The 25,476-nt window shown below is 45.1% G+C and overlaps 1 protein-coding gene across 3 annotated transcripts in view; it reads left to right on the top strand.

Annotated features, from left to right (window-relative positions):
- SMPDL3A (sphingomyelin phosphodiesterase acid like 3A) overlaps positions 1–21,813 on the top strand; it is a 60,398-nt gene extending 38,585 nt beyond the window's left edge. Inside the window, exons 9-11 of one of the 3 annotated variants that reach the window (XR_012645055.1) lie at positions 18,638–18,754; positions 19,964–20,717; positions 20,943–21,813. Coding sequence is in view for 1 of the 3 variants with exons in the window: in XM_074990647.1 (XP_074846748.1) it covers positions 7,976–8,060 (85 nt within the window). In the remaining 2 variants the exon portion in view is untranslated. Of the gene's footprint in view, positions 1–7,975; positions 8,188–17,978; positions 18,050–18,637; positions 18,755–19,963; positions 20,718–20,942 lie in introns of those variants that run through there. The other 2 variants (XR_012645056.1, XM_074990647.1) reach the window with 2 other exon arrangements.
- The last annotated feature ends 3,663 nt before the right edge of the window (positions 21,814–25,476 follow it).

The raw sequence follows: 25,476 nt of genomic DNA, 5'->3' as shown, positions 1-25,476 counted from the left end.
CATCTCATATTCACATGCATGGCAGCTCTTGAATTATTGATTTTTTTTTTTTTTTTTACTGAATTTTGAAAAAAAAAATGGTGGTTCTTACTATTTTGATTGCCAACTCCTGTCTTAGATTGTATAGAAACAGCTCTAGAGGAACTGTAATGAGTTGTTATAGAGACAATTCTGATAGAAGCATCCAGAAGTTTTAATGTCCAACAATACCCAAAAGTGTCAACTACAAAATCTGGTCCACTGAAATTAAGAAAAGAGAGTTATGATCAGTGTGAAATTACAAAAGAGAAACACTATTTCCAATGTTTCCCCTTTCCTATTACAGAGGCCTGTGGTTTTCAAACATCAGTCAGAATTAATCTTCCATTAGTGATTGCATTTCTCCATGTATTGATGTGCTACAGAGGAGACATTCTTAAATAATTACAAGACCTGTGCAATATATAACTGCCTTTATGCCATTATGTTTCTGTATTAATAGGTGAACTTACAGGAATATGAGTATGTGGTTAAGGCATAAGAGTAGGAGTTGTGATTGCTGGATTTTGTTCTTGGCGCCGACACAGATTTACTCTGTCTCACTGAACTTTAGTGGAATAGGAAGACCTAAACAAAATGGGCAAAGTTTATCCCTTACAGAATTCCATTGAGTATAGCACAGATTATTAGTATTACTATAGAACCTCAGAGTTACAAACATCAGAGTTGTAGACTGATGAGTCGACCATACACCTCAGTTTTAGAACCAGAAGTTGCCAATCAATCAGTCCTGTGTTAAATGTGAGCTACTAAAAATAAAGGGAAAGATTTAAAAAAATGATTTGCCAAGGTAAGGAAATCTTCTTTGCTTGTTTAGTTTAAACTAAGGTGTTTAAACCCAGCATTTTAGTTCTGCACGGTAAAGTCTCAAAGCTGTATTAATTCTATGTTCAGTTGTAAACTTTTGCAAGAACCATAACATTTTGTTCTGAGTTGTGGACATTTCATAGTTATGAAGAATCTCCATTCCTGACATGTTCATGACTCTGAGGCTCTATTTACAGTAATTGTCATTTTTAAGCAATAACCCCGTACTTCGTGCTGTATAAAATGCAAATACTAAGATTAGGCCATGCAATATATTTTAAGGTTTTTCTTACTTAAAATCTTCATGTTACTATGGAGAAGTACATATTTTATTTTCAAAATGCTGTTCTCATTCGCTGCATTTTTAGACTGCTCTCCTCTCCCAGAGTGAAGTCTGTAGCAGTGGCCAAAGCCATTTGGACCTGGTGATGTATTATGGTTGGTGAACAGAGGATGCTATAGCCTGGTCAGCCAGCATGAAGTGGAGCTAAATGCTACATTCCTGAAAGAAGTACATGTTTGTGGCTGTTACTTGAAAAGGGTGCCCATGGAGAGTCTGAGAAAAAGGGCAAAGATACAGATTTCTCCAGAATTGTAATGGTGACAGTGGTAAATTTTGCAGTAAGTTACAACAGGAGTAGAAAAAGTATTGCAGAAGAAGACACAAGAGAAAAAAAAGTTGGTTCATGTTCTTTTCAGGAATGAGAGTATGAAGACTGAAAATAAATTATGAACAAAAGAGATGAGCTGTTAGAAGTGTTCCAAGCAAGAAAGTTGAAGAGCTTAAGGCAGACAGGAGTTGTCATCTTGATACTGAGCAATAGCAGAATGTGGTACCAGCTCCAGTCTAGTCCTAGTGTGGGGACGGCTATGTGAAAGGTATAGAAGCTTATAGCCAAATTGGGGGGACTGATTATCTGAGCAACAGATAATTTCAGAAAGCCCTACTGTGTAAATCTGAGTGGACTCCTGAGACTCACAGGCAAAGGTTTTGAAAAGTCTTGAAAGCACAGCAGTGTAACTTACCTGAAACTACAAGAAGTCCTGTGGCACCTTACAAACTAACAGATATTTTGAAGCATAAGCTTTCGTGGGCAAAGATGCATTTCGTCAGATGCAGTCCAGCCAGCTAGGAAATTACCTAGGCAAGTGTGGAGGAACCACAAGCATGTATGAGCTGAAAGAAATGTTTGGGTAAGAACAATCTTATGATTTATGTCCCTGTGATTTCTGATTGTGGTTGGTGGATCAGAAGTCTGAAGACGTGTGCTAAAGGCAGTCTAACTGATGGGTTTGTGGATAGTAACGATGGTTCTAGGAAAAGGCCTGAGGCTGATTATCCAAAACTGGGTAACCAGAGGGTGAACATTTGGAGACAGCTCCAAGTCAGGGGCCTAGAGGGTGGGGACAGAAATCCTCTTGCAATGTCTGTGGGAGATCTCAAGGATCTGATATGCTACCACTCCCTGGGGCTGGAACATGCAGGGACAAGTGCCCAGGGGCTGGCTATGACCTGCTTGGTCAGAATGAGGCAGGATGCTCTCAAACCAGTGCGGCAGACTAATCGGGAGTACTGCCACAGAGGGGATGCACAATGTATGTGCCACTGAGTTCACACAGCCATATTTATGCTGTCCTTTCATGCATACAGAAGCATCAGATACCTAGTAGGAGTCAATGGTGGTAATTAATGGGGAGTTTTTCAAGGACACTGATTCTGTTTAGACACTGATCAGACTTCATGTGGTGAGGTGGCATCAAATGCTGAAAGACGGGTAATGCTTCAAAATGTGAAACCAATGGCACTGTCTATTGCATATTCGTGTGCTGACCCAGCAGGTCTGGAAAAGCTGGTGGTGGGAGTTTAAGAAGATAGCCCTGTTGATGTTCTGCCGGAAATACTATTATAACCGTGCAACATACCTTACTTCATCCTTGAAAGAGAAATGGGCATGGGTCTGTCTTTGCTAGTGAGTTGCATGAATGGAATGGAAGGTGCTAGCCAAAATGCTAATGAAGTGATGGGAAGGGAGTAGCTATCCCAGCATCTGTGAATAAGCAGAGGAATTGGAGGTGGCTGGGGGAGCATCCGATGGATGGTCTCCACCTTTTCCCCACACAGGAGGTGTGAGCCACACTGCCGCAAGTGTAATCTCTCTGAGGCCAGATTCAGCACCCAAGGAAGCCAGTTCACTGTCTGCTTGTACCAAGGAAATCCAGGCAAAGCTGAGCATTATAGTGCTGAAACTGGAGAAAGAGGCACAGTGGAGGCATGCATCACCTTCCATCCAAGAGTGGGGAAGCTGAGGCAGAGACTACCAGATGCATTACACCTGTCTGATGGTGGGAAATGCCTAAGGTAGGAGTAAAGCAGATGCTTGGGAGAGTGATGGGAATGACTATAGACCTGTCACTTGAAAGATGCTGCATATGGAGAGACAGGCAGAGAGGGATGGCAATGAGAAAGCTCACCCCAGAGCAACAACAACATTGATTCAGTATCAAAATAAAACAGCCGTTTGACCAAACACTTAACTTCCCTCACCACTCACCTCCCTCTTTCTGCTCTTCTGTCTGATTTGCCAACCTTGATAACAATTTGTGGATCTCTGTGCTTTATATATTGAGTCTGTTCTGGTACAGCTATGATCTGAAGAAGTGTGTCTGTCCCTCAAAAGCTCATCACTCAATAAATTATTTTGTTGGCTTTTGACGTCCTACATGACCGCCATATTGTTTTGATAGAATACAGACTAACACGGCCACCTCTCAGTTCTGTTGATTTAGTATGTTAGTGATGCATATAAGCCAGTGAAGACATGTTGACTGCCTGAAACTTCAATTTCAGAGTCAGAAATATGGCTTCTCACAGGTTTACTGTGTTGGTGGAACATACAGAATGGATATTCCATGCACTTGCACAATTTATGGGGCTTGAAAACACTCCAGTGTAAAATAAATGTCATGCTAATTAGATACAGGAATAAATCATCAGGAAATTATATACCTTAAATATTAGAAGACTAATTAACAATCTAATTAATAATCATCATCCTGGTAATTTATAGGTAGGGATCCTATCCACTGATGCAGACCCTGGCAGAAGACTTCCTACAACAGAAAATCTAGCTGTGGAGAGGGCAGTTGTAAGCATTTTGTTCTATGGCAGTTTTTATGAGTGTGCATAACACAAGAACTAGGGCTCACCAAATGAAATGAATAGGCAGCAGATGTAAAACAAACAAAAGGAAGTATTTCTTCACACGATGCACAGTCAACCTGTGGAACTCTTTGCCAAAGCACGGTGTGAAGGCCCAAACTTTAGCTGGGTTCAGAAAGGAGTTAGATAAATTCATGGAGGACAGATCCATCAATGGCTATTAACCAGGATGGGCAGGAATGGCGCCCCCAATCTCTGTTTTCCAGAAGTTGGGAATGAGTGACTGGGAATGTTCTTTTTATTCCTTCTGAAGTACCAGGTATTGGCCACCGTCAGAAGATAGAATACTGGGCTAGATGGACCTTTGTTCTCACCCGTTACGTCCAGTCTTATGTTCCTGTTAGATATCAATAGATAAATTCTCTGAATTTAAAAAAAAATTGTTTAATATATGTTGTCAAACCTCGAAACTTTGGTTTCTAATCCTTTCTATATAAGTAAGATGACTTTTAAGTCCTATCCTGCATCATCACATGAAGCTGATACCAGCTTTTCAATTAAATGGCTGTCTCCACTGACAGAATGGAGTTGCAGAATCACTAGTAGGAATTTTTAGAACCTGTCTTGCAAATTCTTTTAAATAGCTGTATTTTGAGTTAATTGAAATATATCAATGCGCCTGTCTACAGTATTATAACTTATCACTGGAGTTTTTTCCTCTATCACATTGTCAAACAAAATTGATATCTGAAGTGTAACTCCTCTAACTTTTTCTTCATTAGAACTCGGAACAAGCTAATGCACACAGAGTCAAAGCTCCCCTGGAGATAATCCAAATGTGGTATTATTTGGCATTCAGCATGCCCTACATAAATATGTACTAATTAGTTAATTGTTATCACTGAGCAGTTTATTGTCCTATATAATCATCCAGTGTGGTAACAGTGCTTGCAGGTCACATCCTCAGCTGGTGTAAATTAGCATAGCTCTTTGGCAGTTAATGAGCATGTACCAAGTTATCCTGGAAGTCATAAAAGCATCTAAGGGACTTAGAAGCATGAATCCACTGGGAAGTTGATGGGACTTGTGCTCCTAAATCATTCATGGTGCAGTTTTGTGCTGTCCCTTGCAAAAACCCAGTACAAATCTTGTAGCAGAGTGGTAAGGCCACCTTTGTGTCCTCCTGAAAGTTGGCTGCTCCAAAGTTAAGTCCAAAGTGGGCTGTGAAGAGCTACAACAGGACCTAAAACAGGGTCTCTGGGAAATAGAATAGCAGATGAAATTCAATTATGATTAATTCAAACTAATGCATATTGGAAAACATAATCCCTTCCAGACAGAAAAAATAAGGGCGGGGGGAGGGTCTAAATTAGCTCTTACTACTTAAAAGAGAGATCTTGGAATCATTGCTCTAGGTAACTAGTTCTCTGAAAACATCCAGTCAATGAAAGCTGTCAGAGAAGCTAACAATGTTAGGAACTCTTAGAAAAGGGATAAATAAGAAGAGAGCTTATCACATATCGTAATTTCACTATATAAATCCATGGAATGCCCATGCTTTGCATATAGTCTGAAGTTCTGGTAAAAATATAGAAAAGAGTTTATTGGAATTAGAATTGAGAAAGGAACACAGGAATGCAACAAAACTGATCAGAGGTATGGTACAGCTTCCATATGAGAGATTGAAAGGACTGGGATTGTTCAGCATGGAAAAGGGACATGTAAAGGGAAGTATGACAAAGGCCTATAAAATCACAAATGGTGTAGAGAAAGTGTATGAGAAGTGTTATTTACTCCTTCATGTAACACAAGAAGCAGAGACCACTTGATGAAATTAACCAGCAGAAGGTTTAAAACAAACAGAAGGAAATATTTCTTTACACAACACACAGTTTGTGCTCAGTTGTAGTGAAGGTTAAACTTACAACGGTTTAAAAAAAATTACATAGTTCAATGGCTAGTAGCCAAGATGGTCAGGGATGCAATCCCATGTTCTGCGTGTTTTGAAGGCTTTGACTGCTAGAAACTGGGCCTGGATAACACAGGGTGGATCACTTGATAATTGTTCTCCTGTGTTCATTCACCACCAGTGGGCTAGACGGACCTTTGGACTAACTCAGTAGGGCCGATCGTACATTCTTATATCATTTAGACCAGTGGTGTCCGAGAAGAATTCACCCGATTGCCACGGCCCCCCGACAGGCATCTTCCCCCACAAACCCTCCTGCTCCCCTGCTGCAAGATTATTTACCGTTGCTGGAGCTGCCACCACTGTGTGAGTTACCCTGAGGCTGGAGCAGCTGCCACTGCCATGTGAGTCATCCCAGGGCTGGCACTGCCCCGCTACTGGAGCTGGAACCCAGAGTAACCACTTCTACCATGTGTCTGTCCCACCACCGTGTGGTGGGGCGCATATGCAGAGCAGCTGGATGGGCACCCCACATATTCACCTCTGCTCAGCTGCATTCACTTCCTCCTGCTGCCCCGTTCGCCACACGTGGCAAACCAGGGCTGTATTGGACACTGCAGATTTAGACAGTGCTGGGTGCTGGTGATAGTTATGGCAGTCTCAGCAGGTTGCCCAATGAATGGCAGTGCTGTCCATATTTCTGCAGTGCAATGTGCTAGCCTTGCACCCCAATATACTTTTCCTTCCCTTGGCATGGCCTCTATGCAAAGGCTAGTGGGGGGACTCTTGGAGGACTTCATCTAGCTGTCAACTTCAGTACCTGTGCTGGGCGTATAATGCCTTGATCTCGGACCACCACAGACCCTTTACTCTGCTCTGGCTCCTACACAGTGTAAAGAGGCTAGAGGGAGGGGGCAAAAATCTAACTCTTAGGTGCTGTGGCCCTTATTTTGGTGCCTTCTGGCCTATTATCTTGTCTTTTTTTTATTAAACTGTTCTGAAACAGTCTCCCATATAGTGTGTGTCGTACTCACAAAAACTTCCATCTGTTCATTTTGCCTAGCATCATTTGGAAAATTCAGAAATTGCAAAGGAGTTTTAGCAATTCCCACCAAAAGAAAGTTTTCTTTCTTTCTTTCTTTCTTTTTTTTTTTTTTTTTTTTTTTAAAAGAAAGCATGAATCAAGTTGAAGCTCTCTGATAAGCTTTTCCTGTTACTAACAAGATATGTATTCAAGGTGTTTGTCTGTTCTTAACAAAGACCTTTCTCTGTTTTAAGAAATTAATTGAAAGTATATGTTCAAGACTTGATATGCAGGATAGTCACTGAATTGTGCACGGAATAATTGTTAGTGTTTCATGGAACATTTTTCTATAGCATTCTTTTGTATCTATTTTCCCTGCTAAGCTAGCAAATTGCTGCCAGGAGGCATCAGGAAACCATAGCAACTATCTAGTGACAGGCCTAAGTAGTTTTGTTCAGCAGTGAATCAATTAATCACTTATATTTCCTCCCTGTGATTCTGGGAGCTTTCAGCTGAAAATTGTTTCTTAAATATTTGGTGTGTCAAATACTCTCTCCAATAGAGTCACTATGGAAAGTTTGCAGTATGTCTTAGCAAATTCGTTTCTGGATATGTGTGTGTGTGTGTGTGTGTGTGTGTATATATATATATATATATATATATATATAAATTTTTTTGGATCTTTATTGGTAGAACATGGGAGCTTTTCTCTTAAATCCTTGCATAAGAAGCTACAGACTGGGAGGCCGTGTTTAATGCGCTCTTTTGGGGGCACATCTGGATGGGCTGTGTGTGTAGACTCTGGAGACGATGTGATTGCTAAGCAGGGTTCTCTGCCATTCCAGCAAAATGCTACACCTTCTGATTTAGGCACCTCTTTGTTAAATCAGAGGTGCCATGTATAATTTTTTTAATTTAGTTGAGCCTAGAAACACTTGAGTTATCACGCTGAGGCCTAATATTTCTTATTAGCTTCAAATAAGACTTTCCCTTTTTACCCAGTGCTGCAACATTTATTATCTTTTGCCTTTTTCAGTGAAGGAATTCTAACAAAAATATTCAGTGGAATACAGTGTGCAAGCTACATTAAAGATTCTGGCTCTGATCCTGCAAATATTTGAGCAGTCCCATTGCCTTTAGGGAACACTTATTCCAATGTATGATTTGACTGACTACAATAAGACTTCATCCACTGAGGACCTGCAGTATGGAGTGTACTCATCTATCTGGAAGGCACAAACAAGAAGTTTAAATTTACTTTTAAAATTGTAAAATGAAAGGAGTTAATATATTATGAAGAAATTATGTTCTTTGCAGTTTGGAGCTCTAAGTTCCCTGATTTTCTATATGAACTGGACATGTGTGAGCAACACAGATCATATGTGACCCAATGTTTAGGTCAGATCGTACAGTGGAATACTAAACAGTTTTCCCATTGAGTCAGTATGTGTAAAATACCTTATTTAGGCTAATCTTAGGGTGCAGGGATGGAGCTCTGAATGCAGGGGTTGAGGCTGGGGAACCCTAACTCCTCCCCACCCTTCCCCCATCTGTTCATCCTCCATGCGTCCAGAGTTCCCCATTCCTCTGTGCCAAGCCTCACTCCTGAATGCAGGCCCCCTACATGAAACCCCTGAACCTGAACCTCCACCCCACTGAGCCTCAGCCCCTGCATCCAGAGCCCCACCCCTGCACCCTAACCCTCTACCACTGAGTCCCCTGCTGCCAGCCTCTTCCCCAACAAGCCTTAGCCTCTTGCACCAGGGCCACCCTAGTGAGCTTCATCCCCGCCCCTCTGAGGCTTAGCCTGCTTTACCCAGCTCCCCACCCACCAAACCAGCATTGAGTCCCTACTGAGCTCCATCCCCTACACACACTCAGACCCGTCTCCTCTTGAGTTCCAACCATCTTCACCAGCCCACCCTGCAGAGGCCCATTTCCACTGCACCTGCATGCCCCACCAAGCTGCCCTCACCCAGATTGCCCAACACTGAATACTCTCACTTCACACCTGAATCCTTCCACACTAAGCCCCTCCACATTTGGATCCTGCCAGGCTGCCTGCATTGGGGGAAGGGCACTGTGAGTGTGCCTGTATGTGCGCGTGTGCCCTTGCCAGGCATGGAAGGACACGGCTGCAGGGATCTTACTGGGACGGACTTGGCCATTGCACTTGGTTGCAACCAAGTCCTTGTCCTGTAAGTGGGAAGGGGCTGTAGGGGACTCTCCCAGCTCTGTGCAACCAGTGGCTGATATTTGTGCTGCCATGATGGACACTCCACATTTATTTAATAATGAAATATGCAAATATTTTAAAATTTTGTAAAATTTTTAATTTTTTGGTGCAGAATTCCTCCAGGGTTTTCCGGTGAACACATCTGGTATTTGTCTCTCTGAAAAAGTGAGGTCTGTAATCAGGCTGTGTCTGATACAGAAGCCTGGCCTATGAGTAACAGCCCTACAAACCACTGTGTGCAAGAAGTCCATGACAGTTCACAATGGCAGAACTCTGCATCTGCATTGAGCCACACTGACGTCCCTGGGGCTCTCTGCGTACATTTACTCACGTAGAGCCAGTTGCAAAGTCTGAACCTTAGGACTATGGTACATAAACATTGCTGTCTATTTGTCACATTGGTATCATTATATACAAAACCAGCTACAGTGTGCTCAAATGAAAATACGCTCATGTGAGCCTTGTTTCTACATGGAGGCCAGTTTGCTTTCAACTCTGTCAGAGACTCATAGAATACGAGAACTGAACATCAGCGGTCGTTTTCAACACATCTGCATGGGATGGCCCAGCAGTGCACACAATGCCAGGGTGTTCTGGAACTCGGGCTGGGCCACCGGATGGCTGAGGGGACCTTCGTCCCCTTGTGGGAGCTCCCTATCGGGGACACGATGAGGCCACCCTACATTGTGGCAGATGTGGCCTACCCTCTGCAGGCCTGGCTGATGAGGCCGTATACGGGACACATGAAGTCTAGCCAGGATGTTTTTAATGAGCGGCTGAACCAGGTCAGCAATACCATTGCTGGTGGGGAACTATATTCAGGTGGGTGGGGGAACAGCTAATGGGGGACTGGGGGGAACTATATACAGGGGTGTAGAAACCCCAGGTGGGCGCCCTGTGAGCCCCGGGAGAGTCAAGGGTTGAGGCAGGTGGTTTTACCCCTCAATGGGGTCGATGGCTGGGATCCCTGTCACCTGTGCCCACCTCTTCTATTCTGTGCCTGGGGGCCCTGTTGGGGCTGGGCCGGGGCCAGCAGCACAGGGAGGTAGGGGTGCAGCTGGGGCAAGGCCCCCATAGCCCCACTGGGTGGGCACAGGGAGAGTGGGGGGCAAGGGGCACAGCTTCCTCCTAGGTCACCTTGGCCAGCAACACACAGGCCAACTGCATGAGGCTGGGTGGGAAGAGGTGGGTTGGGACCAGGTCAGTGAGGTCAGGCTCATGGTGTGGGGGTCCACTGCAGGGGGTGGGAGAAGGGGGGACTGTGGGGGGCAGAGGCTAGAGGTGGGGAGGGTGATGGAGACCAGAGCCAGAGGGAGGTTGGAGAGAGGGAGGCAGGAGGGCAGCCAGCTGACGGGATGGTGGGGTGGGAGTGGGAGGAGCGGATGTGGGAGTGGCTCATGATGGGGCTGTGGCTGAGGCTAGGTGGCCGACCATGGTCTGGGTGATAGTGTCCAGGTTGGGCGCCACCTGGTCCCAGGCCTGCCGCTCCAAGGCAAGCCACTCCTGCAGTATGCCCTTGAGGTCCCGCGGGGCTGCAGTGTGGGCTGAGTCCCCCACCTCCTACTCCCCCCCACTATGGTGGCACCAGTGGATGTCCCGTCGGCAGCCCTATGTTATCCCCAGTTGGGATGTGGGCCGCTCCCCCTTGCCCTTGGTGACTGGGTTCCCTGGGCCCAGGACAGGGCTGATCCGGGTGTCAGCTGCTGGAACTGTGGAGACAGAAGAGGGAGAGGAACGGGCCATTAGTCCTGAGCACTGGCCCCTGCAAAATGTCCCTCCCCTTCCCATCCTGGGGGCTCTGCAGGTACCACATCCCAGGGTTCCCCATATGGGTACCACAAGTGTGAGCTTCCCTATGTGCCCCCCTGGTCCTTCCATGGCCAGGCAGCCTGTGGTGTTGTCCTAGCCATGTGGTGCTGTGTGCTGCACGTCAGCCCTCTGAGGCCAGGGGGAGTGAGGATGTTGAGCCTGCATGTGCACTGGGGCCGAAGGCCATGTGGGTGGGCTTCCAGGTGGGACTGAGTACCCTCTCCCCGTGCCCCAGAGTGACCAGTGTGCACAGCACATACCTGTGGGCCCCCTCCGACCTGTCTTTCCCGCCATCCCCTGGTGCAACACAAGCAAAAAAGACACTGTTTTTATGAGCTTATTTGTTTTTATTCAGTGGACACTAAAGGAGTTCATGCCAGGGGCTTCAGGGGAGGGTAAGCAAGGACATTTTGCCATCACAGGTTGGGGAGCATCAGCCTTCTGTTCTCAGAAGCAGCCCTGAGAGTGGAATGTAAGGCTGCCCTTGACTCCCCTCCCCAAATTCTGGGGTGTTGATAGGGGGAGATTAGGGAACATGGTGAGGAGGGCGTGTGGTTCAGCATTGGCTGCAGTGGGGCTCTGTGGTCCTGTACCAGGCACCTCAGGAGCTCTGTTTGCTGCATCACCAGCTTCAACATCTCCTGAATCTGGACTTCATATTGTCCAAGCATTTTCCTCTCTTCCTGATCTGCCCTCCTCTTCTCCAGCATGGTTATCCTCCATCTATTTAACCGTGCCCTGTCTGTATGGGCAGCCTGCACGTGCTGTAGGAACATACCGTCCCATGTTTGCTTTTTGCACACAAAACTGCATCTCTGCCTTAATTTTGTCTTCATGCCCATACATGAGCTCATGCATTGCAGCTCCTTTTTATTGTGAGTCCAAAATAAAATACAAATTTTGAGCTGTACAATGCAGCTTTTTGCTTGCCAATGCTTCATTCCCCTTCTGAGCCCTCCTTCCCCCCCCATGCACTCAAAGTCTCTTAATTACATTTTTTCCCCTCCTGGAGGTAGCCTGGGCATGGGAAGGTCTTGTCCTTTTACTCTAAGCTCCAAGTGAGATGTAGCACCATCTTGGGACTTCAACAAATTTCATTTCTGATTTAGTCAGAAGACTGCTACTATGTTGCTGCAAATGAAGCATTGTGTTATGAATGCCTATGAAATCCCTGCTGTTTTGAGTATTCAGCTGATAAACTACTTTCAAATTGTTTGAGGGAAAAACACTCTATATAATAAGCCACAATATAGACCTTGGCTCATTATATTTGTTTCTGTGTTCTATTTGGAGAGTGATCCCCTGCCATTTCCTAATCAGGTGTGTAAAACACATTTCTATTTATATAAGAATGTGTACTGTATACATAGAATCTTCTTAGTAACTCAGATGCCTGTGTAATTCTATTTTGTTCAGAGGTAATCAATGTAAAACCCTGCACATGTTTACAATGTTGTCTGAAAGCATCTAGTTCCCACAAAACAACATCATAAACAATTAAATAACAATTTACCTCTGGAAAGTGACAGCAGGTCAGATCATCAGTTGGTGTAAACTGGCATAGCTCTGGTGAAATCAAGATAGAATATGACTCTATCTTAAGCTATTTCTAAAGATGAAAGATTGCATGGGCTGAATATCACATTGCATAGGGGAGAAACTCATATTTTTTGTGAAAGTGCATGCAGGAGAGGGGGAAGATTAAGCAGAATCTCATGTCTGCCATGTAAAATTACTCGAAGTATTGCTTATTTTCATCCTGTTTATTGTACAAAATCAGTCCTTTGGTTGTGCAGTTAATTTTGGTACTATTCAATTCTGTTCCATTTCTGATACTTGTTTCTGTGCCCACCACTGCAGTATTTGACCTTCAGACAAAATCTTTTAAAATAGACTTTTATACTTTTTACTTTAAATCATTTTTCATGTATAAACTTAATTAGGTTGCCTCACCCATTACTTTGAAGAATTATAAACTAAACTAGCCAATTGAAGTAAATGGATGGAGAATGTTATGAACTTGAAACAAACTATCTATGAACACCAGAGTTGGCCCAGAGTCATGTGGGGCAGCATATAAAAAAAATCACAAGAATCATGCTAACTTTATAACGCTGGAAAATGCCTGGATCCCCCATGTGCTGAGGACCAAGCCGGTTAAATTCCACTTTGCTGAAATCTGATATTTATTTACCTAACTTTTTAATTTTAATATCTTAATTTCTTCAAAATTATGAGTTATTAGCTTTATGAAGAAAACCTCCTATTCCTTTTAAACATGTTGGAATATTGGTTAAGGGTTCTTCCATCCCAGGCAGAAATCAGTCTTTTGAACAATGCAGCCTTTTGTTCACTGGAAGCATACTAACAAATGGATTATGTGTAACAGCCATCCAGAGTGCTTTTGTTTAATCTCTATTCATTCCCTACACATTTAACATTGCTTCTAATGAGGCTGCCTGAACTATGGTAACCTCATGGCACTTTGTAAGCAAGAGAAATTAGATGGCTCAGTCCCTTCTAGGAATATGTTATGAGGTAATCGGCTTTCATTACAGGATTTATTTTCTAGGTGGTGGCTCCCAGAGAGAAGATGCCGCAGGCACAGGGAGCACTTAGCTGCTCTATAAGGCCAAGTTCATGGTCTCTGTGAATGTGATGCTGTTTTCCCACAGTCCAATTCCAGTCAGTTGCAAGTCTTGAAATACAACCTTCCTTGCGCATGACCTCCCCTTTGCTCCTCTTCCAAATCATCGCATACTGGAATGATTGACTCTCCTTTATAAAATACTCAAGAAAGAACTGTTTCACTCACAAATTACCCCACCATGCAAGCATGGATCCACACAGACAAAATGAACAAAAAAGCAAGCATCTCACATCAGAATTAAAAGCCCTTTCATTTTTCCCTTTCTAAAGAATGGAGATTTCATCTTGGGAGCTAGAAATTTCCATTCCTATGGATATAAAAACACTGTTGACGAAACCATGCAAACATAAAAACCCTTCTATGTGTTCACTGAAGGACTATGTATGTTATATGTATTTAAATATGTTGAATGATGTTGAACACATATCAATAGAAAACAGGCTTCTGGTACAGATGTCTATCATATTCAGATCTTTTTTATGTTAATAAAGCCTCAAGACATCTGTCATCTCTTGATGTTTCCTTCCTGCTTCTGTTTACTCATTAATAGGAAGAAAGAATGTCTTATAGCTGCATGAGGTGCATTGTATATACAGTAGGTATTTCTTAAAAGTCCAACTGGCAGGCCTAAAGGCCCAAGTGCATTTCTTTCAATACACATTTACCACTTGTTGCCTGTGTAGGGCCTAAAACATAAGCCACAGGCCTGATATGAAGCCTGGCCAGCAATGGTCAAGACTTTGCAAATACAAAGCAAAGTTAAGCTTTGAGCAAGAGGCAGACCCCCAGTCACAGCACTTTGCATCAACAGGCTTGGTAGCATTAAACAGTAATTGGTACTAGACACAGGCTAGAAAACACTAATTGCTACTAGGCAGTGGCTGGAAGCATGTTCCAGAGGGTTAATAATGATACCTCATTAAGAAGCACCTTCAGATCAACACGCTCCCCACAGATAACAGGGACATATTGACCTGGGTTCAGGACAGGGTCTAAAATGACAGTATGATGGACAGAGATGTTTTTCATCACTCCACCAGATGCAAGGTAATGGGTGGTATCTAGGTAATACCAGAGAGTGGTACCCTGATACATCAGGAGTGATGTGTAACTTGTCTGTATGTGTGTAAAAGATGTGTCTTGGAGGGACTGTCTTTGTCCAACAAAGGGGGCAGTGGAACTTCCCACTGACTGAGCTGAGTCCATTGTCAGGGGTATGTATGTACTAGCAGAACTGTAGACAGCTGATCTGAGTAGCTGGAGACTGTTTCAGATGACAAATAAACCTGGCCTGGTGCTTTCAATCCTTATCTAATTTTGTGATTTTGGGGGGGCTCCCTTGGAGTCAGCTGGCTACCTGTATGGAGAAACTGCAGCATATGGGGGGAGTACATGCATGCAGCTGAATGGTTATCATCAAATGGAACTGAATGTCAGGGCATCCCAGCAGTGACTGCTGAACCACATTGTTGCTTAATGTCATCATGACATTTTACCTTTACCCAAAGGCTTATTAAAATCAGTTGTTCAACTTGTTGTCTGAGCAGCAGGGAGAAAGTGGGCAGAAGATAGTCTTTACAAAGCAGCTGCTGGACTGCTGTGGTGGTAGCAGGGGTGCCCTGGCAATGCAGGGGGCTCAAAGCAAGAGCAAAGCTTCAAGCTTTGAGTAGGAGTACAAGAGGATTAGGGAGTGAGTTTTCAGATCCCACAACTAGAGGGGAAGATTTAGTAATAGATTGTCTTCCCTTCAGTTCTTCTGTCAGCAGGAGAAAATAAGGTCAGACTGAGTGTTGCCACATCTGAACAGAGTCCTTAGGACATATATGCACTGTTGCTGGTATTGTGCCACTCAGCCTGCCTAGGCAGACTCTTGTCAGCTGCACTCTGTGCAAAAAATAGTGTAGATGATACAGCATGGATGGTGGCTTGGGCTAGTCACTTGACTAAGCTGCTGGCTGCTTCATCCTAGCTGCTGTTTATGTCACCATGACCACACTGTTATTTTTCACATGCTAACTTGAGCAGAACTAGCTTGAGTCTGCCTGTGGAGGAGTCATGGTCCCGGCTGCAATGCGGATATACTCTTAACAAATGTGGCACCAATTAGTAGCTTCTCTTACTTGTGGTTGTGTGAAAATCAGTACAAATCAAATTAGTAACAAGACTAGTGAAAGTTCAAAGGGTGCCTTGGAGAAGAAGGGTCTTGGAAAAATGTGGTGAAGATAGTAAAAAAAAAACAAAACCCTAAACTTGTAGATAGAAAGAGAATTTAATTTACAAAAAGAAACTGGAAGGAGAAAGATTTTGAAGTTTTCCAAAAGTTTTTATGAAAACCAAAATGAAACATTTTTCAGTTTTTGATTAAAAAATCGTCATGTTTCAGCAAAACAGAAGAAACCCAAGCACCTTTCAATTCTTTCAAATATGTTTGTCAAAAATGCCCTCTGACTGCCCAGTTGTGAAGGCAGCAGTGCAGAAGTAAAGGTGGCAAAACCACAACTCTTCTAAGATAGCCTCCTGACCCCACTCTTATAGCCCCTTTTCGGGTCTGTACCACACTACCCATAACCACTATGAAATTTACAATTTAAATATCTGAAATCATGAAACTTACACTTTTTAAAATCCTAGGATGATGAAATTGATCAAAATGATTGTGAATTTTGTAGGGCCCTAGTTATGATTCCAGCTGCTGGGGAGCTCATATACTTGTGTGTCATGCTCCCGATTACTCACCAGTCATGCCTCAAGTGGCTGCACTGTGACCCCGTATTTAGATTTTGAATCTTATAGATCTCTAGGGAGGGTAACTTTAGTTTCTCCATCTATGCAGGAGTAGCATAGCACAGGTATATGAGCGCACATCACAACAAATGCTTAGTTGGGGCACAACTAGCACTGTGTCACAGTAAGGCCGTGGAGCTCCAGCCAAACCACAGACATGCGAAGTACAATTTGGTGTTACACAGAGTACCACTGTCTTCTCTTGCTAGGGGGAAATGTATTGTGGATGGCACCTGTTTCTGTAAGTATTATCCTCAGGAATGCATGTCCAACAACAACAACAACAACACCATCACACTGGGAGGGGATGACCTGGAAGATGTGGAGCAGTTTACCTACTTCGGGAATATTATGGGTGTAGATGGAAGAATAGATGAGGATATCAGTGCTAGGATAGAGAAAGCAACAGCTGCATTCAAGAATCTCCATCCCATATGGAGTTCACAAATAGCATCTGTGAAGATGAAGCTGAGGATCTCCAACACAAACGTGAAGAATGTGCTCTTGTGTGGATGCGAGACCTGGCGTACTAAAAAATCTTCAAATCAAAAGCTACAGCCATTCATAAACAGATGTTTGAGGTACATCCTTCACATCAAATGGCAAAACTTTGTTTCAAGTGAGGAGCTTTGGAACAGAGCAGGACAAGGACCAATTGATGTTGAAATCAAGAGAAGAAAGTGGGGATGGCTAGGCCACACTCTAAGAAAACCATCATCTAGCATAGTCCTTCACGCTCTCACATGAAACTTGCAAGGAAAACGCAAAAGAGGAAGACCTCGGGCAACATAGAGAAGGTCTTCTGAGGTTGAAGGACAACAACTGGGGTACTCCTGGAGCCAGCTCGAAGTTTTATCCCAAGACAGAGTGAAGTGGTAGAGACTTGTAGGTGACCTATGCTCCATGTGGAGTACAAGGGTTAAGTAGTAAATCCTGAAAGGCTACTGGCATGTTGGTCTAACTGCACTCTACCTCATGGGCTTTTACAACCACACTAATGTCCTCTGCACTCAGTGCAAAGGCTGTGCCAGAGTGCGTATACTCTCCCTTGCTTTTGATAGTTACATGAAAACACTGCATAGCTTTGCTGTTGTTATACAGACTACTTCCACAGTTGTGGCAGAACCCTTAACACAGATACAAAAAACATTCATCAAATTGAAAACATAGACATGAGCTTAGATTTTAAGGTGTATGTGGCAGACACTGTCTTTTTTTCTGTTAGACAGTGTCAAGCAAAATGTGGTTCTGGTCTAAGGCCAGGCTTCCTATGTGCTACAACAATGCAAATAAGTATTATTATTATTAATAATAATTAATCATTATTCCTTGGAAAGAGTAAAATCAGAAGTTAAATGATGGCTCAGGCACGAATGTCCCAAAAGGCTGTGGTTCTGCTTGTTTGTTTGTTTGTTTGTCTGTTTGTTTTCAGTGTGCTAGCCTGCAAATACCCATTCCTGGAACTGATTTACCTGATGTCCTAGAAGGCCACCAGGTAAGTGTCAGTGATTGGATAGTTTCCCTCTGAAATGCAGAATGATAATGTGCTTTATATTTAAGAAACCAAAGCATGTAGAACCACCTAAGAATTGTACAAGAGGCACCACCAGGGAGCTTTTGAGAGATGAAAGGTAAGAACTATGAACAGAAAGCAATTCTGAATGTATGTCAGGCATCTGACATCCACTTGGGGGGAATTTTTGAGGCATTTTTTGCTAGTCTTAATGGTGTTTGTGGGTATGTCTACCTTAATTTTGTTTGGGGCACAAAGATGGTTTACTCTGTTCTATTTGATTGGCTATATATATTTGGACTCTGTGTCTTAATTAGTATGAAGAAACCCACGTGGAGGGATATTTATTGTTTCTGTTTTAATTAGAAATGAATTAATTTCCACTTGTTAATGTTATCAAGTTTAAGCTTCAGTCAGGGGATGTTGTGGGAATCTGAGAGATATATATATAACTGATTAAACTGCACCTTGCCAGAGAGCTGTTATTCAAGAGAAGACAGCACAATATGATATTAAATTGTATCCAGAAGATTCTGATGCCTTAGAACCCTGGTCTTTTGGCAAAGGGGACAGGATGTCTGAAGGGGCATACAGTGTGTTTTACAGCCCCACTTTGGATTGAAGCCTGAAAATGGAGATTTGGTTTTATAGTCTCAATTTCTTACCTCTTCAGAAATGAGCTCATTTGGTTTTCCATTTACAACAGGACTGTCAAGGGACTGCAACTCTAGCTATTCTGAGCAGGGATGCCTACATTTGAATGGGCCACCAATGGAGTCGGCTTTTGAAATGCCACAAGGATGACAGGGAATGGGATGAAAAGGTAAGGTTATTTAACAAACATAACACGTTTCAGTGGAATGGTCAGCAAATTGTACTAACTAGCTTCTGGTGTGAGACCACCTCATATGTTTAACAAGGGCTTATTCTCTCTGGAATATCCAGTAAGATCATGCAGGTATAAGACTGACAGACCCAGATTGCCAGCACCAGGGGTTGAACCTGCCCTTTTAGGGTCTAAAGCCCTGCACTCCACTGCATGAGCTAAAAGCCAGCTTACTCTCATCCAAGGCTGTAGAGCAGAGACTTCACTCACCCTAGTATGAGGTCTCAGTACCTCTGGGTACTACATGCTTCCCAGGAAGTACATCCTGAGCCCTTCCAGCAGTTCTTCCCAGCCAGTGCACCAGTTGTAACACCAACAGAGCCAGGATGCCAGCAGCAGGGATAAAACCTGCAATCATAGCTGCTAAAGCCCTGGGCTCTACCATGAGGTGAAGGCCAGACTTTAGACCCTATGATTGCAGGTTCAGTCCTTGGTGCCAGCAACCTGGGTCTGTCAGTGTTACACAAAGAAAATGTGAAAAATGTTTAATTTCTCTCCATAGTAATGCAGTTAGGACTTATGGCAATGAGAACATAAATAATTGTCAAAGCTGCAACTCCAAAGCCTGTTATGATAAATCGTCAGGTTACTGGATACTGGAGAAAAGGTATCTAAGGAGAGGGTATTTTCACTTTAACATCATATAAAACATTGTACGAATGTGCAATGGTATATACAAACACCACACTGAAGAAGGTGGAGTTAAGAAGCTGCTCTGGGCCCAGGTGCCCATGTCCTACCACACCTTCAAAGCCCACACAAGCTGGAGAGAGAGATAAAAAAGAGAAGCAGAGTCACTCAGGGGCAGGCAGGGAAACTGCACTGCACTGCACTGCACTTGGAAGTCCTGAGAACAAGCATAACCAGAGCTCCATGAAGCTTGCAGATACCTAACCTGCAAAGGAGGGACTGGTGACTTTCAAAGGTCAGAAGATTTAATTTGTGGTCTAGTTCTTTACTGTACCCTGTGGGAAGAGAGGGAACAGGTAGTAGGCATCCTGCAGAGGCAGCTGCGTAGCAACCTAAGGCCCTGGAAAGGAGCTGGGTGGAGAGGGTGGGCCCACACTTCCCTACCAGGCCCTCTTGATGGGAGAATGACAGCAGTCTGTCTCTTTGTAGTAACTTAACTTGGGGGTGATCCTATAGGTTCAAGGGTCCCAGCCCCAAGATCCTGACCCAAGGGGAAGCCTTGAAGCCCCTGCTGACCTCTGAAGATTTCCACAGTATTGAGCTCCTCATATGTACCCCAGAAGGAGTGAACTTGAATGTGTTCCCTAGCTGAACTGCTGAAAGGACAGACTCCCCACCCGCAGTAGAGCTCCAGTGAGAAAAGGAAATGGTCAGGTGGAAGACAAGGAGACACACCCTGACCCTTAGGCAGCCCTGCTGGTGAGTGTCCCCCTTCACAATGGCTGTGTCTATGCTACAGCTCCATTTTGAAAGGATGGCATTTGAACTGAACGTTGAAAGATGGCCTTTCGAAATGGAGCATCCACACAGGCAAGTGGGGATCGAAGGTTCAACCCGTCCTTTTGAAAGTCCCCCACTGCACTTTTGAAAGAGATTGTCCACACATCTCAGGGCTCTCTTTCGGAAGAACAAGAGCAGGAGGCACCACAGCCAGGGTCACATGGCAGACCGGCCCTTCCAGGATCACCATCTGCTGTCCCTTTAAAGCCCCTCCCCCCCAAGCCTGGCCTGGCCTTCAGGATGACCAAGGGACATTCCAGGAGCTGTGCCACTGGCTCACCCCAGCCCTCCAGCACCATGATGACCGATGGTCCCCATGCAGAAAAGGGTGGCCATCACCCTCTGGAGGCTGGCCAACGTGGATAGCCACCGATCCATCGGCCACCAGTTTGGTGTGGGCAGGGCCACTGTTGGGGCCATCTTCAATGAGGTAAGCTGTGCCCAGGTCACACCTAGACCACATGCAGGGGGTGGGGGGCACCCTGACAAGGAGCATCATCAGGAATTGGGGGGTAGCCCCCACCAGGGACAGGGTGGGGATGGGGATGGGGATGGGAATGGCGATGGGCAGGCATGCAAAGGACAAGGGGCGGGGAGGGGAAGGCACGCTGCACCCCAACCCACACTCATGAGGATGCCCCCCTGTGCCCTGCAGGTCATCCAGGCCATCAACAAGGTGCTCCTGAGGCAGCTGGTATGCATCAGGGACATGGACAATGCCATCTGGGGCTTCAAGGAGTTGGGCTTCCTGAACTGCTTCAGGGCCCTGGACAGCACACACATCGCCATCTGGACCCCAGAGTGCAGCTGTGGGGGTCTATGTAAACTGCAAGGGCTTACCACTCCATGGTCCTGCAGGTGCTCATTGGCAACAACAGTCGCTTCCAGGACATCTGTGTGGGCTGTTCCAGCCGCACCCATGATGCCAGGGTGTTCAGGAACTTGGGGCTGGGAGTCCGCATGGCCGAGGGGACCTTCATCCCCCGACAGGAGCTCCCCGGTGGGGACACCAGAATGCCACCTTGCAGGCCTGGCTGATGAGGCCATACACATGGCACACACAGCCTAGCCAGGACGTTTTTAATGAGCAGCTGAACCAGGCCCGCAATACGGTTGAGAGGGCATTCAGATGTTTGAAGGGGCGCTTTAGATGCCTGCACACCAGGCTGGAGGTGGGCCTCCCCAACGTCCCAGCAGTGGTCAGGGCCTGCTGTACCCTACACAACCTGGTGGAGGCAAAGCATGAGCCTTTCATGCAGGTGTGGGACGCCGAGGCGGGGCGCAGGTACAAACAGCCCCCTGCTGCCCTGTGTTCCCAGCCCCAGCAGGACAGGGTGCAGGTACGGGAGGCCCTGTCCCAGGCCTTCGAGCAGGGGCCACAGTGACCCCCCCCACCCTGCACACACATACACACACACACAAACACACACACACACACACACACCCCACCACCATCCTTCTCACCCCTGCCACCACCACTACACATGCACAGGGAACACAGGGTAAACCCAAACAATAAACTTTTCACTGAACTCAACTGTCTGCCTCTCCATGAGTGAGGGAACTATTTACAGGCAGGAGGGGAAACAGCTAATGGAAGGCTGGAGGGAACTCTCTGCAGGCAGGATGGGGAACAGCTAACAGGGGGTTGGGCGGAACTATGTGAAGGGGTGTAGAGGCCCCGGCTTGGGCTGTGGGAGGGGGCTGCTGTGGGGGGGAAATGGAGGGTCAGGGCAGGAGAGAGGTCGGAGGGGAGAAGACGGGGGACAGGTGAGTGACGGGGGCACAGGGGACAGTGGGGTGGAAGTGGGAGGGGCAGGTATGGGAGTGGCTTGAGCTGTCATCATTAATCATGGTCTGGAGCCTCCATGGGGGCCTGGTACCAGCTGCTGGTCCTGTGTAGTCCTCCCCCTCAGTCCCCGTCTTGGGCTCTGGCTCAGTTCCAGGGTCTGCTGTATCGAGGACCATGGCCGGGGGTTTCATGGGTGGTCCAGTTCTTTGAAGTAGAGGCAGCTGGTAGGCACTGCACCCGCCTGCCTGGCCATGGGCTGGGCCCTGAAAAAGCCCTGGCAGAGCTTCCTGTCTTTGGACCTCACCTGGACTTGGGTGCAGATAGGGCGACTACAGCCGGTGAGACCCTTGGCAAGGTGCTTGAACGCCGCCATGTTCCAGTGCCAGATCCCCATCTGGTGCAGGGCCTCCTTGTCTTCCCAGTGGGCAAGGAGGTCCTGCAGCTCAGCCTTGGGCCATGAGGGGGCCCGTTGCTTCAGGGCCTGGCTCCCCTCCTGAGAGGACTCCTCAGTGTGCTTGGGGGAACTCTGGCGTGGGCAGGGGTCCAGGTTGCTGGCCATTGAGCTGGTGTTGTGCCTGGGGCATCACAGCTAGCGTAGGGCTCTGCAACAGCATGGGCTCCCTGCTGCCTTCACGCTCTCAGCTTCCTGCCTGGGGCTTTGTGGGAGCCTGCCTCCTTAAACACAGCCAGATGCTGGAGCCACAGAGCTCTGCTTGTGCTGTGAATGGTGCCGCCACCTGCCAGCGGATTGCCACCATGGAAGACTCCTCCTTTTGAAAGAGCAGGCCGTGGAGCATCTCCACCTACTCTCTTTCAAAATAGTCTTTCGAAAGGGCGTGCTTTTCCCACTACAAGCACAGAGGGCCAACTTCGACAGAATGGCTCCCATCTTTCGAAGTTACTGTCGAATGTTCGTGGGGGGTGTGTAGACGCTATGCAGGTTATTTCAAAAGACAGCCGTCTTTCGACCACACTTTGGAATGTACTTGCTAGTGTAGACATACCCAACATGTTTATAAAAATTACCAGTTTTAAAGAATGTCATGGTGAGAGAGTAACAAACCACTTTTTAACCCACTGACTGGAAGAACGCCATAAGGAGATCATGGCTAGAGTCTTTTCATATCTCTCTTTAGTATAGCACCTCTAATGGAAAACTTCTGTCAGACTCTTAGAAAGTTAAAAAAGAAAAAAATTAGAAAAATCTGCATACTCATATATATGCAGAAAATTGTCAGTCAACACACTGGTCAACATTCTAAGAATCCAACACTCTTCAGCAGCCAGACAATCTGAGACAGAGCCTTAGCTGCTGCCAATCCGCATCATGCTACTTAAGTCATGGGAACTACACTGTTTTACGTCAGCAGAGACCTGGTCGTGTGTGTCTTAATATATATTACAATTTTTCTTTCTACCCTTCTCTCTCCAATTCTTTTTTTAAAATGCTAATTCTTCAAATGTTAAACTGAAGAATCCTAGACTGCTTTCACTCCATCATTCATAAAATCTCCGAGTGGGCATGAGTATAAAAGCTGGAAACAATCTCTTTGCAGAGCACAAGATTCCCTTTGGCTTCATGCTTCACTGATGCTTTGTTAGCCTGTGAATGTTTTCCCTTCAACAGCCTTTGTGAGGACAGCTTGGGCTTGGTTGTGATTTAGTTGTAAGCTGATTGCTGCTCTGTGTGTGGACAGAACATGACCAGTTTGGCTGCAGCCAGTCACTGTGGGTTTTGCACCTTACATCACCATCAGACGATGGCTAAGCCAGACAAGCACCAAACAGTCTCCTTGTTGTTTTTCTTCTTTTAATGGAAGAGAAGAAAGCCTGGGAAAAGAGCATAGATCCCCAGACTTTCCTTGAGAACAGATGAATATTGTCTGCATAGTAATGAGGAGAACAAAAGGAATGTGTAGTTCAAGACTCAAAAGCAGAGCATAGACTAAAAAGGAAGAGACAAAAATGGGTAGGGAAGGTTGGTGAGGAAATAACCTATGTCACAATTCCCAAATATTATTTATTAACAGAACCTGCTGAGACTGTCTACGATGTCAATCAGCCAAAACTTTGCTTTGATTGCTTGTTTTTTCATAGCAGCAACATTAGCAATTCATTTGTGAAACGGCTCATATATACCAAGTACACAAGTGAGCAGTGACTATAACATGGGATCTTATTTTTAAACTAACATATAAACGTCCCCTTAAAATGCTAATAATATCAGCTTCCCTCGCAGAATCAAGCTGAATGAGTATCTGCTTCATTTTATCTTTGCAGGATTTTGGTGTGGCTTTGAAAAAAATACACTCAGTTTCTCCTGGATAGACTTGACATTCCAAACCATAGTAACCCTCCTGTTGCAACTCTTAACACTTTTGTTGTTGTTCTTTTCAAATGGAAAATGTATGGAAGGGAAGTTGAATCAAAGCGGAGAGCTTTGCATTTAGCACTGTAAGTGGTGAGCTTTGGGGCCATTCTTAACTTATATGAGAGTAAGTTCCATAGCCTAGAGGCATCCTTTGAAACTTCAGTCTCCTGCACTCTTGTGGAGCCTCTCCTTATTGGCTAATGGTTTCACTCTGCTAGTGCAATATAGCTGTCATGGGACGCGATGGTCATGAAAGAAGAAACAGTTTCTCATTTTGCTATAACCAGTCCTTTGACAAGCTTTGAATTTCAGGACAGAAACCTTATACTGAATATGCATGGATGTAACACAATAAGAAGCCAATGCAGAGTATAGAGCAGTGGGGGTGAGGAGCTCCTGGTGATCTGAGCTGTTCAAGAGCAGCCCTGCTGTGTTTTGTACCAGTTGAAACTTTCTGAGAGCGTATGATTCCATTCCTAGGAGTCTCTCTTTTCCCAGCTGTCCTGCTCTGGCACCATAGTCCTTCTTAGGCTGTCTGACACCTGTCTGCCACCAATTCAGCTGCATTCTAGACTACTGGCCATGGTAGAAGTGCTAAAGTACACAAAGCATTGGTAGTCATTAGAATTTTATGACTCAAGTTTTACGGACTTCCCCTGAGAATGAAAGTGGACTCTGGCAGGGTATGAACAAAACACAATTATAGACAATATGCTGTTTAAAATGTGAGTGGCTGCTTGGAGCCCCATCTGCACTACAGTTCCCATTATCAATGACACATCACTAGTGGAAGCAATTTGGCAAAAAACAGTAATGTTAACAGCCTTTCTGTCTCCCTTTGTCAATACAATCCTACATTTGTTCAGCATTTTCAGGCAATGTAAGTATCCAATGTGGTCATTCAGTGCTGCTCCTATTTAAAGACAGTAGATTGGTGCCTGCATTTCCGCAGAATTTAAAGAGAGGAAGGAGGTGAGTGAGGTAATATCTTGCATTGGAACAACTACAGTTGGTGAGAGAGATAAG

The sequence above is a fragment of the Carettochelys insculpta genome, chromosome 3, assembly GCF_033958435.1.
Source record: "Carettochelys insculpta isolate YL-2023 chromosome 3, ASM3395843v1, whole genome shotgun sequence".
NCBI lineage: Eukaryota > Metazoa > Chordata > Testudines > Carettochelyidae > Carettochelys > Carettochelys insculpta.
Note: the sequence above shows the minus strand (reverse complement) of the source record. Positions and strands in the feature narration are given on the sequence as shown.